This window comes from Hemitrygon akajei, chromosome 7 (assembly GCF_048418815.1).
Source record: "Hemitrygon akajei chromosome 7, sHemAka1.3, whole genome shotgun sequence".
Taxonomy (NCBI): domain Eukaryota; kingdom Metazoa; phylum Chordata; class Chondrichthyes; order Myliobatiformes; family Dasyatidae; genus Hemitrygon; species Hemitrygon akajei.
The window spans coordinates 70,180,453-70,196,217 of NC_133130.1; the positions used below are offsets into that span (position 1 = coordinate 70,180,453).

Consider the following 15,765-nt stretch of genomic DNA (forward strand, 5'->3'; position numbering starts at 1 on the left):
TGGAGTGCTTCTGCCTGGAAGTCATGACCAATGATGCTCCATAGAGAATTATTTTGGGACCCCTTTTCTTTGTGATTTTTATAAATAGCTTGTAACAGGAAGTAGAAGGGTGTAAGTTTGCAGATGACATAAAGTTTGATGATGTCGTGGATCATGCCGAAGGTTGTAGAGGGTTATAATGGGAAATTGATAGGATACAGAGCTGGGCTGAAAAGTGGCAGGTGGAGTTCAACTCAAAAAAGTGTGAAGTGATTCACTTTGAAAGGTCAAATTTGATGGCAAAATACAAGATTAATGGCAGGATTCTTAGCGGTGTGAAGGAATAGTCCACATCCATAGGTGTCTCAAGGTTGCCGTGCATAGGGTGTTCGTCTTCATTAGGGGATTGAGTTCAAGAGCCACAGGATAATGTTGAGGCTCTTAAAACCCTTCTTAGACCACACTTTGTATATTGTGTTGAGTTCTGCTTTCTTCAGTGTAGGAAGGGTATGGAAGCTTTAGAGAGGGTGCAGAGGAGTTTTATCAGGATGATGCCTGGATTAGAGAGCATGTCTTTTGAGGAAAGGTTGAGCAAGCCTTCTTCTGTGGAGCAAAGGAGGATGTGAGGTGACTTGATAGACGTGCACAAGATGATAAGAGGTAGAAACTGAGTGAACAGCCAGCGATATTTTTTCCCCAGGGCATAATTGGCTTATATGAGGGGCATAATTTTAAGGTGATTGGGGGAAGTATAGCAGGGATGTTAGTGTCTTTAAACTGGATGGAGGGTTTGTTGAACACTGCCATGGCTGGTAGTGGAGGCAGATACCCTAGGGATATTTAACAGGCTCTTAGATAGACACGTGGATGATAGGAAAATGGGGGGCTGTGTGGGAGGGAAAGGCTAGTTGATCTTAGAGTAGGTTAAAATATTGGCATAACATCATGGACTGCAAGGTGCTGTCATGTCCATGTTCGGAGAGTCACATGTAGATCAGAGTAGGAAAGGACTACAGATTTATTTCCCTAAAGAGCATTGGTGAGCCAGATGAGTTTTAATGCCATTCTGGTAGATTTTGTAGTTATATTTACTGAGACCAGCCATTGTAAATTCGATTTAATTAATTATTTTAATTTGAATTCCCCACTGTAATGTTAGGTTTCACACTTGTTGACTTGATCAGTGATCCAGTTCTCTAAGTGCTAATTGAATTAACTATGATGCCGCTGCCTAGCATCTGCTTTCACTCTGCTTTCACCATTCCAGACAGACTGTTCCCTCAATGATCCTCTGCCTAGCATCTGCTTTCAGCATTCCAGACAGACTGTTCCCTCAATGATCCTCTGCCTAGCATCTGCTTTCAGCATTCCAGACTGTTCCCTCAATGATCCTCTGCCTAGCATCTGCTTTCAGCATTCCAGACAGACTGTTCCCTCAATGATCCTCTGCCTAGTATCTGCTTTTACCATTCCAGACAGACTGTTCCCTCAATGATCCTCTGCCTAGCATCTGCTTTCACTCTGCTTTCACCATTCCAGACAGACTGTTCCCTCAATGATCCTCTGGCTAGTATCTGCTTTCAGCATTCCAGACAGACTGTTCCCTCAATGATCCTCTGCCTAGTATCTGCTTTCACTCTGCTTTCACCATTCCAGACAGACTGTTCCCTCAATGATCCTCTGCCTAGCATCTGCTTTCACTCTGCTTTCAGCATTCCAGACAGACTGTTCCCTCAATGATCCTCTGGCTAGCATCTGCTTTCAGCATTCCAGACAGACTGTTCCCTCAATGATCCTCTGCCTAGCATCTGCTTTCAGCATTCCAGACAGACTGTTCCCTCAATGATCCTCTGCCTCGCATCTGCTTTCACCATTCCAGACAGACTGTTCCCTCAATGATCCTCTGCCTAGCATCTGCTTTCAGCATTCCAGACAGACTGTTCCCTCAATGATCCTCTGCCTAGCATCTGCTTTCAGCATTCCAGACTGTTCCCTCAATGATCCTCTGCCTAGCATCTGCTTTCAGCATTCCAGACAGACTGTTCCCTCAATGATCCTCTGCCTAGTATCTGCTTTCAGCATTCCAGACTGTTCCCTCAATGATCCTCTGCCTAGCATCTGCTTTCAGCATTCCAGACAGACTGTTCCCTCAATGATCCTCTGGCTAGCATCTGCTTTCAGCATTCCAGACAGACTGTTCCCTCAATGATCCTCTGGCTAGTATCTGCTTTCACCATTCCAGACAGACTGTTCCCTCAATGATCCTCTGCCTAGCATCTGCTTTCAGCATTCCAGACAGACTGTTCCCTCAATGATCCTCTGCCTAGTATCTGCTTTCACTCTGCTTTCACCATTCCAGACAGACTGTTCCCTCAATGATCCTCTGCCTAGCATCTGCTTTCACCATTCCAGACAGACTGTTCCCTCAATGATCCTCTGGCTAGTATCTGCTTTCACCATTCCAGACAGACTGTTCCCTCAATGATCCTCTGGCTAGTATCTGCTTTCACCATTCCAGACAGACTGTTCCCTCAATGATCCTCTGCCTGGTATCTGCTTTCACTCTGCTTTCACCATTCCAGACAGACTGTTCCCTCAATGATCCTCTGCCTAGCATCTGCTTTCACTCTGCTTTCACCATTCCAGACAGACTGTTCCCTCAATGATCCTCTGCCTAGCATCTGCTTTCACTCTGCTTTCACCATTCCAGACAGACTGTTCCCTCAATGATCCTCTGCCTAGCATCTGCTTTCACCATTCCAGACAGACTGTTCCCTCAATGATCCTCTGGCTAGCATCTGCTTTCACTCTGCTTTCAGCATTCCAGACAGACTGTTCCCTCAATGATCCTCTGCCTAGCATCTGCTTTTACCATTCCAGACAGACTGTTCCCACAATGATCCTCTGCCTAGCATCTGCTTTCACCATTCCAGACAGACTGTTCCCTCAATGATCCTCTGGCTAGCATCTGCTTTCACTCTGCTTTCAGCATTCCAGACAGACTGTTCCCTCAATGATCCTCTGCCTAGCATCTGCTTTTACCATTCCAGACAGACTGTTCCCTCAGTGATCCTCTGCCTAGCATCTGCTTTCACCATTCCAGACAGACTGTTCCCTCAATGATCCTCTGCTTAGCATCTGCTTTTACCATTCCAGACAGACTGTTCCCACAATGATCCTCTGCCTAGCATCTGCTTTCACCATTCCAGACAGACTGTTCCCTCAATGATCCTCTGCTTAGCATCTGCTTTTACCATTCCAGACAGACTGTTCCCACAATGATCCTCTGCCTAGCATCTGCTTTCACTCTGCTTTCAGCATTCCAGATAGACTGTTCCCTCAATGATCCTCTGGTTTGCTCTTCTACCATCAGCCCAATTTAGTTTTCAGCTCTCATCTCTAATCAGTTAAATTCCCAAGTCTTCTCCCCTATCAGAGACTTCCCTGTTGTACTTTCTGCCTGAGCTCCTTAAAGCCAGGTCATCTCACACTTCTCCAGAAAGATCACCAAGCTGAATTGTCACCCCTCTCTCCTTGCTGCAGATATCACATGTGCAGTTTTTTAAATTTCATGAATTGTGTAGTTTTCTAGAATACAAGTAAGATTCACAAGTGATATTTATGTTTGTCAATTGGAGATGGATCCAATTTGGATGAAGGTTTGAGATTCCATTTACCAGCACTTGGGCTGAGCAAACCAGCAAAATTTTTCAATCTTTTTTTTTGTAATTTATTTTTTTTATTGAAGTTCATCATCAAATAAACATTTCTATAAGATGTATTTCAGAATTGTACATATATATCATATAATAATATATAGATAGATAGATACTTTATTCATCCCCATGGGGAAATTCAACTTTTTTTCCAATGTCCCATACACTTGTTGTAGCAAAACTAATTACATACAATACTTAACTCAGTAAAAAATATGATATGCATCTAAATCACTATCTCAAAAAGCATTAATAATAGCTTTTAAAAAGTTCTTAAGTCCTGGCGGTTGAATTGTAAAGCCTAATGGCATTGGGGAGTATTGACCTCTTCATCCTGTCTGAGGAGCATTGCATCGATAGTAACCTGTCGCTGAAACTGCTTCTCTGTCTCTGGATGGTGCTATGTAGAGGATGTTCAGAGTTTTCCATAATTGACCGTAGCCTACTCAGCGCCCTTCGCTCAGCTACCGATGTTAAACTCCCCAGTACTTTGCCCACGACAGAGCCCGCCTTCCTTACCAGCTTATTAAGTCGTGAGGCGTCCCTCTTCTTAATGCTTCCTCCCCAACACGCCACCACAAAGAAGAGGGCGCTCTCCACAACTGACCTATAGAACATCTTCAGCATCTCACTACAGACATTGAATGACGCCAACCTTCTAAGGAAGTACAGTCGACTCTGTGCCTTCCTGCACAAGGCATCTGTGTTGGCAGTCCAGTATAGCTTCTCGTCTAACTGTACTCCCAGATACTTGTAGGTCTTAACCTGCTCCACACATTCTCCATTAATGATCACTGGCTCCATATGAGGCCTAGATCTCCTAAAGTCCACCACCATCTCCTTGGTCTTGGTGATATTGAGACGCAGGTAGTTTGAGTTGCACCATATCACAAAGTCCTGTATCAGTTTCCTATACTCCTCCTCCTGTCCATTCCTGACACACCCCACTATGGCCGTGTCATCAGCGAACTTCTGCACATGGCAGGACTCCGAGTTATATTGGAAGTCTGATGTGTACAGGGTGAACAGGACCGGAGAGAGCACGGTCCCCTGCGGCGCTCCTGTGCTGCTGACCACCGTGTCAGACCTACAGTCTCCCAACCGCACATACTGAGGTCTATCTGTCAAGTAGTCCACTATCCAATATATGTCACAGATCTCCACATAATATTTATCTGAGGTATGTATACACTTATAGAAAAGAGTGGAGAGAAAAAACAAGCAAAAGGAGAAAACTATGTACAAGTAGGGAGTCATTTTTTTTTACAACATATTCATTGATTTGTGAGAATAAAATCAGGCCTATGAGGCATTTTGTAGTTAAACCATTTTTCCCAGTATGAATCAAATTGTTCCAGCTTATGATTAATAGATGCTGTTATCTTCTCCATTTTGTAAATGTCCATTGTAATTTCCATCTATGCATTTAAATTTGGGCTCTCCTGTGATAACCATTTCCTAGTAAGAGTCTTTTTACCAGCCACCAACAGTATATTCATTAAATATTTATCTCTTTTCAACCATTCTTGAGGTATATATCCAAAATATATGGTCTTACTCTCTAAGGGTATTTCACATTTAAAGATGTCTTGTAGGGCATTGTGTATCCCCCTCCAATAGTTTTTGATAACAGAGTAGTCCCAAAGAATATGATAATGATTTGCATTTTGTTTTCCACAATTTCTCCAGCAAACAGGGAGGTTACTATCAGAATGGGATTTCTCTAGTTCCTTCAGTTTATTTTGTAATTCCTCTAATGTTTTATTCCTTATTTTTTTTCTTATATGAAGATATCACTATAATTTTCCCTCTTAGGACAGCCTTCAGAGTATCCCATAAAATGGGAGGTGAAACCTCTCCATTGTCATTAAATTCCAAGTGGAGACCAATTTCTTTTTTAATTTGTTCCTTAAAGTAAGGATCATTGAGTAGGCTTGAATTTAGTTTCCAAATAGTATTCTTTGGTTGTAGGTCAAAATCAACAGATAAATATATAGGTGCATGGTCACTTACATCTATTGTCCCAATTCCACAGGTGTTTATTTTGTCTTTGTCTTTTCCAAATGTTATGAAATAGTCTATTCTTGTATTTACAGAATGGAGAGCAGAATAATGAGTGTAATCCCTTCTGTCGGGGAAAAGGTCCCTCCACATATCAATTAAACCAACATCCTCAAAAAGTGTATTAATTTTCTTATGTAAGGATTTTGTTTCATAGGTTTTCTATTGGAAGAATCTAAGTTTGGTTGTAATTGTAAATTTAAGTCTCCCCCACATATCAGGAGACCTTCTGTTTCCGCAACCATAATATCAGTAATTTTCTGAAAGAAACCAATATCATTTTCCGGGGGTGCGTATATATTCAATAGTGTAACTGAATTTCCATCTGTATTCCCCCTTACCAGAATATTTCTGCCCTCTTTATCTCTCATTTCGAATACTTTTTCAAAATTTAGCTTACTTGAGATAAGAATAGCAACTCCTCTCCTGTGTCCTGATTTATATGAGGAGAAAAACAAATTAGTGAAGCCCATTCTCTTTAGTTTTCTATGCTCATTATCACTTAAGTGAGTTTCCTGTAAAGATACTAAATGGGCTTGTTCTTTTTTCATTTTGGATAAAATTCTCTTACGTTTGATTGGATTTAATAGCCCATTGACATTAAAAGAAATGTATTTTACTTTGTCCTTAGCCATCTGTATTTATCTGTCAATGTATCATTGAAATTAGCAGAATAAAACTTTATCGATCTACTCCCTGAACAAATAAGAACCAAGAAACGCCAATAATAACAAAAATGGCAACGAATGTGTGATTCCAAGGCTGAGGTCTCTTGCAGATGACCCTGCGTTGAGCTAGAAGATATGTCTGGCTGTGGGGGATAACCCCTCCTACTTGTGAGTTGAAGGCCCCCATTGCAGTATTCATAAAAGTCAGTGAACAAATCCATTACACAAAGAAGATTTCTCTCTCTCTCTCCCTCTCCCTCTCCCTCCCCCTCTCCCCCTCTCTCCCTCTCCTCCCCCCTCCCCGACACACACACACACATATATACATACACACATATATATATCTCATTTTGGTGGGGAAAAAGGAGTAAGTGAGCAAATAAAGAATAACAACTAAGTAATATAAAATCCACATTATAATAATTATTTCTCGAGATAGGTATATCACCGTCTACTTTTGCTTCAGTTTAGCTTCTCAACGTTTTTAAAGTTAGCCAAACTTTATGGCTCTTCTGGAGGGGGTGAGGGCTGTCTTTGGAAAACCCCCAGTCTCTTCCTGATATACTTCTCTCGGCCTCCTCCCGTCTCCTGCCTTCTCAATTCTCACACTATTTCCCAAGCGGAGTGGGATAATTCCTCTGCCAGGCTTTCCCTCGGTTTGATCACGCTGATGGGCAAACCTCTGGCCTTCATGTCTATAGTCGCCTCTTCCATCGTCTGGTACAACCGTGTCCCATCTTCATAAAACACTTTAAGTTTAGCAGGCTACAGAGTTTGAAATCTAATCTTTCCTTGCTTTAATATTCGCTTTACTTCAGAGTATTCTTTACGTTTCTGCAGGACCACGGGGGCTAATCTTGGTCGAAATATATTAATTTATCATCTTAAAAACACCCTCTTCTTACCCCAGGCCCTTCGTAGAATCTCCGCCTTGGTGCTGTATTGAAGGAATTTAATTATTATTGAGCGTGGCTTATCTGCTCTACCTCGGGTAGGCTTCAGGACGAGTGCACGATGTGCTCTCTCAATTTCCAGCTCCATAGTCGAGGGAAGCTCCAGCGTGTCCCACAGCAATTTTCTGACAAACTCTGGCTTAGACGAGCCCTCCTCTCCTTCGGGAATGTTGTATATTCTGATTTTTTTCCATCGTGATCTTCCCTCCAGGTCAAGCAGTTTACCTTCTTGTTGATTTAATATTTTTATCGTCTTACTTAGTATCTGTTCCATGTTTTGAACGCGATCCTTCACCTTCTCAATTCAAGTTTCCGCTACCGCTATTTTTTGATTGACGTTGGCGAGCTTTGACTTAATATCATGTAGCTGCTGTTTTATATCTTTCTGGAACTCCCTTATCTCCTTCAAAATTTTGATCATATTCGCTGTTTCGCCTGAACGAGGCCCAGTGCCTGTCCCGCTAGCACGTAGTTGGGTAGGAGAGCCGCTCGTCCGCAGGCTCCGCAGTGTCACTTTTTTTATTTCCATTCTTTTTCCCCATTCTTGCCCCTCTTATTAGTTCAAATACTTTAGAAAAATACTATATTTGATGGGTTAACAGGGCTTAATACAAAATTTTTCAATCATTTAATATTTTGCAAAGTTCCTGATATGGCATTCAGGAAGAACTTCGTCAGCTTGATGCTCCCCGGTTGCTGTGCACCCTAACTATAATCAAATGGATAAATATTACATTTTTTGGATTCTTAGTTTTTATTTCTTGCTGATGTTGTGGCTTTTCTAATTAAATGCTAGATATACTGCATATGGGAAAAATATTCCAGAAAGGTAGTTACCTAGCTGAGTTTAAAAAAAAATGTAGATGGCTTCAAGCTTCTAACTTCCCCTTCCACTGCACTGATCATAAGCTGTCCCCATATGCCTTGGCCTCCTCACCTAATCACCCACTATTTCTGTTACCAAGTATTCCCATCACAGGTCCTTGCCATTCAGAAAGACAAATTAAACAAGTGACCCCAAATGTTCTTTTTGGATACAATGAGATTTCTAGATCTGAAACTCCAAATATGCAGTATAAATCTTGAGAGACATGGATTACAAATGTTAAGAGATATTTCCTAAGAATGATAGTGTTTGCAATCGTTATTTGAATTTTGTGAATGGGAGCATATCATGTATTTCCCTGTAATTGAAGAGATGCTTTCTTTGGTGTAAGTTTAGCTTAGGTTCACCAGGTTGATTCCCAGGAGCGGGGTCACGCGGTGGAAATGCGTGATTGTCCTCGAAGAATGAAGATTGTCCAAGAAGAATAAGAGATGCAACGTCCTGAGATTCCAGGAAGTTTTAACTTCTCTGTGGAGAGTCCTGAATAGGGAGGTTATGGGCATGACCTCGGGTTAAGTGAATAGCCATTTAGGACTGAGAATAGGAAATTACCTCCTTGCAGGGAGTCATCCTTTCAAATTCTCTGTGTTGGGTTGCTGTGGATGTTCAGCTGTGTCATTTATCTGTGGCTCAGATTGATCAATTTTTGGATTTTTGGGAGTTTATGGTGGTCAGGTAGAAAAGTGGAATGTGTACATAATCAAACCTTATTGAATTGTGAAGTGGATTTGAATGATCTGCTCCAACATCTGCATCTATATCCTCATGGGTATTGCAACTTCTGTATGCTGACTTAATGTTCTTTTCCACTGTTAGGTAATATACTTGGATGATGCAGTGTCTTCCTACGTTCAGATACGAGGGTCGGTTCCATTATTTTGGGAGCAAACTAGAGTACAGGTAACTTGGACCTTGTTAATTCCTCTTTTTTCCAAACGTGTAATTCTCAACACTTCATGGAATTGGGCAATTACACATTGCTGGGGGTGTTGGAAGATGGCAGCTCAACTTGTGTCTTGATAATTATGTATTCAGTGCAAACTTTGCACTTGTTGTTCAGCACTCATTAGAGTTGGTACCTTCACGGATCCTTTTAAAGAGATCCTGAAGTTATATTACTTTGCACTTTTAATATATTTCTAAAAACAGAAACTAATTTCAGGTTATTACTATCCGTAGCACATTTCCGTTGTTACAATACCATGATAGAGGAGAAGGGTCTTGCATCCGTGGATTATTTTTCATTAATAATTGCTGAAGTCAGAGCTGTAATGATTTAAGAGAAGAAAAGTGGGATGAACTATTAGGGGGAAAGGTTAACTTAAGATGGAGAAGCCAATGCAAATTTGCTTTGCTTTCTTTATCCATTGCATTGGAATGCAGTGACAAGATGAGTTGAGACTTGTGAAAGTACGGAGAGTTGGCCATCAGAATCTCAAGCTTTCAATAATAGTTTTCACAGTAGTTCTGAAGCACTGAGGAGACGTGTCGAACTAACCTCTTAATGACAATCAAACCTTTAATAAGAATCGACTGACACATATCCTTGGAGATGAATGCTTAAAAAAAAGGAATTTGTATAAATCTATCATCATTTCCTTGCACTGAGAAACAAGTTTAGCTGCAACTTGAACCTGCTACGGACAAAAAAATTAGAGTGCAAAAAAATTGGCACGGATTACGTCAGGAAGGAAGTTTGTGATTTATTTTTATAAATCAAAGGTGAGGCTCATTTAGGCACATTTCAGGAAGAACAGGTTCATAAGATAATTGCTGGGTTGGTAGTGTGCAACAGTTTGGTCATTTTGTAGACTGGAATGTTACGTACCAGCAGCAATAGATCACAAATTGAGCCAGGTTTTAATGTTAAAACCATTATCTATATTAGTATCTACTCAAAACATAGAAAATTAAATGAAATAAACAGAAATTAACAGTGTTATGTGTGTTTATGTGTGTGCGGCTCCCAAACAATCAAGTTTAGGAGCAGTTCTTAAAGTCTTAAGATTCAGATGGCAAAGTAGAAAGATTCAGCAATCCACGGAATAAATGAGTGAGGGGAGAGATTTGTTAATCCACGTTAAAACATAGAGAGAAGATGATTATGAAGAAATTCCACAGGTTCCACGCTGGGTAAACAAAGTAATAGTCGCCTAAAATCTTATCTGTCGAGTCATTCCGAAATCCACGTAGAAATATCACCAGATAACAGTCATGGAATATCATTTCTTCCAAGGTTACCACATAACACCCCCGAATCCAGATAAGGGTCAACAACAGTAGTCCCACAGGATATTCCAACAAAAATCCACGTATGGATTATACGAAGTGACGGTCCCACATCCAATGCACGGTGTTCTGTTGAACAACCCAATCTTTTGGGCATGGGAAGGTATCAGACTTTACCCATTTTATTGCAAACTCCCGCTGGCAGCTTGCAATCCAAAGTCCTTCCACTCTCTCTCTCTCTCTTTCTTACCACTGAAAATCCCAGCGGTCTGTCGCAGCTTGTTATACTGATATCATCGTCCCACCTCATCCAGGTGTCTCTTGAAGTGACACTCACAGTAAACGGAACCCGTGGGCACGTAACAGGAATGACTGGACTTATTCTCCATAGTGTGAGAAGAGTTTGTCAAAATGTTCAGATATGCAATGAAATTTGAAAAAATAAAAAGAAACGGTTTCCAGTCTAAGAAGATAAATTATGAGAGAGCACAGATTGAAGGAATTTTGCGTTTACTTGTGATAAATGTGAATGAATTACCTAGCACTCAATAGCAACTTTCAAAGGGGAATTGGATAAATTGTCAGAAAGAAAGCGCAAAAAAAAACGCGGGGCCAGGCAAAAATTAATACAAGTCAACCGCCTCAAATCCAGCAATCAGCGATTTGGCTCCACCGCTGGTTCAAACATAATTTTCTCCAAATTTCAAATTTCCCATGTCACCACATGAAATTGTCACCACTATTTTAGTAGAGCCATTGGCAGAATCAGTTGTTGACATGGTCTTTCAAAGAAGCAAGTCATTCCTTAGTGTTATTCTGCATTTATTTTTATAACCAGTGCTTATCTAGCCCTAGTCATGTCTTCATTGAAATAAGGAAGTGCCTCTTGTGGTGTAAAGCGCAAACACCATATGTAATCTATACAAAATAAGGTGGAAGTTCTGAAAAAACTTGACACTGGTGTGTCTGTGAAAAGCAAATGTGAGTTGTATAACTGTGGCTCTTTCACAGTTTATGATAGAAAGAAACTAAAAGAAAAGTTGCTCCAGTTCGTTGCTGACAGTAAATCAAGAAAAAACAGATGTGCATAAGGAAAACAATGAAAGAGGGAAGATGTTCATAACTAGATAAAGTTCTTATAAAGTGGTTTAAACTCTGCATCAGTGTAGAACTGTCAGGTGAAGAAACAAGTGAAATTACTTTATGAAGAATTGGGACTGGATTAGGAGTGTGATTATAGCACTTCGAGCAGCAACATGGCGTAAAATGTCATGCAGTGTGTGGTGAAGAACAGTCAGCAGACAAGGAAGCAGCTGCTAAGTTTATTGTTCGTTAAGTTATTTTCTGATGAAAATTTAAGTGCCGGGCAGATCTACAATGTGGAAGAAACCACCTTATATTGGCATTGACAAATGCTGGCTACAGAGGATGCAGATTCACCAATGGGTCAGAATCAGAACCAGGTTTATTATCACCAGTATGTGTTGCGAAATTTGTTAACTTAGCAGCAGCAGTTCATTAGAAGAAGAATGTATAATATAGAAGAAGAAAAAATGAAATAATAACAAATAAGTAAATCAATTACAGTATACAGACTGAATAGATTAAAAATCGTGCAAAAAACCAGAAATAATATATATTAAGAAAGTGAGGTAGTGTTCACGGGTTCAATGTCCGTTTAGGAATTGGATGGCAGAGGGGAAGAAGCTGTTCCTGAATCGCTGAGTGTGTGCCTTCAGGCTTCTGTACCTCCTACCTGAGAAAAGGGCATGGCCTGGGTGCTGAAGGTCCTTAACATCGAACACCGCTTCTTGGTGTTCTGGGTAGTTTGCAGACTAGTACCCAAGATGGAGCCGTCTAAGTTTACAACCATCTGCAGCTTCTTTCGGTCCTGTGTAGTAGCCCCTCCCCCCCCATACGAGATAGTGATACAGCCTGTCAGAACGCTCTCCACAGTACATCTATAGAGTTTTTGAGTGTATTTGTTGACATACAAGTCTCTTCAAACTCCTAATGAAGTATAGTTGCTGTCTTGCCTTCTTTATAACTGCATCAAAATGTTGGGACCAAGTTAGATCCTTAGAGATCTTGACACCCAGGTACTTGAAGCTGCTCACTCTCGCCACTTCTGATCCCTCTGAGGATTCGTATGTGTTCCTTCGTCTTTCCCTTCCTGAAGTCCACAATCAGCTCTTTTGTCTTACTGACATTGAGTGCCAGGTTTTTGTTGTGACACCACTCTACTAGTTGGCATATCTCACTCCTGTACACCCTCTCATCTCCATCTGAGATTCTACCAACAATGGTTGTATCATCAGCAAATTTATGGATAGTATTTGAGCTCTGCCTAGCCATGCAGTCATGGGTACAGAGAGAGTAGAGCAGTGGGCTAAGCAAACACCCCTGAGGTGCACCAGTGTTGATAGTCAGCAAGGAGGAGATGTTATCACCAATCCCCACAGATTGGGGTCTTCTGGTTAGGAAGTCGAGGATCCAATTGCAGATAAAGGTACAGAGGCCCAGGTTCTGCAACTTCTCAATCAGGATTGTGGGAAAGATGGTATTAAATGTTGAGCTATAGTCGATGATCAGCATCCTGATGTTATAAAGCATCAAAAGGTCTTGTCACTGTGTTGGACTGTTGGATCCCCAGACAAAGGCATATTACACTCTTTAAAGGCTAAATGTCACTCCGTTTATGAAGTGGCTACTGAGTGCAGTTGACTCTGGCAGACCAGTACAGGAGTTTGTGAAAGAACTGTTTTTCATTTGTCATTGTTTTTTTCTTTATTATCCAAGGGTGAGGTGCTCATCAAGTGGTTAACAGGTGTTTGTTTATTTAATGCTGACCATGCCAATTTGTGGTGGTCAGTCTGTACCAGGAGTATGGCTGCATCAAAGATCTTGCATAGGCACAATGGCCTAAATGTATTGCATGAAGTTATTGCACAAAGATATAATATTATCCTTTAAATATGGTAGGTATCCATGTCTTTACATAGCTCAGAAGCTCATCCTCCTTCTGGTCAGCTTGTGACATTCAGTCTATCACAGCAGCTATGGCAGCCAGCACTCAGCCCGTAGATGCATGTAACCATCACACTTTGCACTTATTCTTTCATGGGAAATGGATATCTTCAGAAAGGCTGGCATTAACTGTCCATCCTGGAGGCAGCTCAGAGTTAATCATGGTGGTGGGTTTGGTTGCCATCTATACCAGATGGCTCCTCTGAAAGATTTTTGGTGTCTGAAATGGATATTTTTCCCACAACACTGATGTACTTTTGTGGTCACTGTTAGTACCACTGAATTCCCTGGCTACTGGTTTGAGGTGTATCTAACTACAGTTTTCTATCAATGGTCAGAACTTTGGGTGCTGCTGCAATAACTTGACCACTATGTCGCCTGGTTGCCATACGAGTCTGCATGCATCCACCCTTTGTCAGGGGCACTGATAATTTCCCATTGGTAGTATGCTTGTATACTCATGGATGTGGTTTTGGTTTCTTGAGTGCTGGTTAGTCTAAAGCTTAATCTGTGCCCAGCCTTTTAAAATTATACTGGTAATACATTTATTTAATCTACAAACTACAGATACTGGAAATATAAAATAAAAATACCAAATGCTTGAAATAGCAGTTCAGACAACATCTGTAGCAATTGGTTGAGAGTAAAAGAGTTCTCATGATAATTTGATAATCTTTCTTCAGAAAGGTAATTAATCTGAAACGTGAACTCTTGTTTTTCTGCTGACTTTTGTCCATATCCTTGGTTCTTATTTCAACTGTGTCATCCATTGTTTTAACCATGTTTTCACAATGCATTTTGTGATGTATTGACCTTGGTGAGTCAGTGTGTATAAATACACCCAGTTTCCCTGTTCCCCACTATGTACAAGCAGAAGGCCATCTCTTGTAGTATATGCAAAGACACTTACTTGATTGATTCATCACCTTCTTGCAGAGACGCTGAGCACACCTGAGATTCTGAAAAACCAATCACATGGAATCTGCTAAAAATAAAAAAAAGTCTTCCAGCTCCATTCAGTTCAACTACTCAATGGGATGGATGCTCCTTGAAAGTACAAGGGCAATATGTATTTTCAAATTATGTAAACTGGATCCATCTGCTACTGTAATGAGATCTAGGAAAATACGACCAAGTCCAGTGTTCTGTGAAGGGCTTGGATCTTGAAGATTCTCCACCACCACATCCAATTAGCACATAGGAACTATTAGTACTGTAATTGCAGGTAACTTCCTTCAGAAAGTATTTTGGATGAATACAGATGTCTGCTGTGCGGAGACCTTTCCTGCCAGTAATTATTGTTGGAAAGTGTATGTGTATGGATATTGTATATTCTTCATAGTGTTGAGGAGGTGACTGATGTTACAAAGACCTACCAACTCTCTGAGAACTCGAACGCAGTAGGAGGGATCAATGATAAGTGAAGGGAAGGAAATGTCTGCTGTTCCATTAAAATAAGAAAGATCACTAAACCGCTTTATCTACTAATTAACTTTTCAGGTTGGTTCTCACCATCTGCGCCTGACTCGAGGTCTTGAAGCAAATGCCCCAGCTTTTGACAGGTAATGTACTATATTGAGAACTGATCTGTACACTGAACAATTTTCTAAGTAACTTTTAAGGCTTTGTTCAGTTCCTAGCCATTTAATGATTTCACTATTTTCTGACAATAATAAAATACCTAAGAATCAGACAGTGAAACATCGATCAGCATTCAAATCGCCATGCATTCTGAAGTGCGATTTGAATTTTAAGTAATTCCTCAAGCAACCTTCAGGATTATATATTCACCAGGAAGGGGGCAAGTGCCTTGGATGCTTTGTACCTGGAGACAGTCACATCCCGTAAGATAGGGACTTATGATCTGAACAGTGGTCAGGAACTGAGTTTTGTTACCACAAGTGAGACAAGTGAAGTTACCCAGAAGTTAGGAATATCAGAGCTTCAACCTTCAATTTTCAGATAGGTTTGAATTTTTTCATTTTGTTTGGATGAAAGTGGGAACTGATGAGATGAGTGAATGTGATGCTATGGTACAGAGAGTCATTTAGGTTGGGAGTGGAGTGGGGGAAGCGAACAAGAACGTAGTGCAAAGAGTAAGAGTCCAAAAGGTTGTACTGCATGCCCAATGCCAGTGTTAGGAATATCTGCTCAGGGCTGGAGAGGGAAAGGTGATACCCAGATACTTGACATGTGTGGTTTCCAACATCTTCCATGACTACTGAATTATTGCCATCCTACTATAT

At 40.8% G+C, this 15,765-nt stretch overlaps 1 protein-coding gene across 2 annotated transcripts in view; it reads left to right on the forward strand.

The window, feature by feature from the left end:
* Positions 1-15,765, forward strand: part of LOC140730541 (synaptojanin-2-like) — a 113,655-nt gene that overhangs the window by 35,196 nt on the left and 62,694 nt on the right. For both annotated transcript variants that reach the window (XM_073051146.1, XM_073051147.1), the window contains exons 5-6: positions 9,080-9,163; positions 15,020-15,081. In XM_073051146.1, the coding sequence (XP_072907247.1) occupies positions 9,080-9,163; positions 15,020-15,081 (146 nt within the window). The remainder of the gene's footprint in view (positions 1-9,079; positions 9,164-15,019; positions 15,082-15,765) is intronic.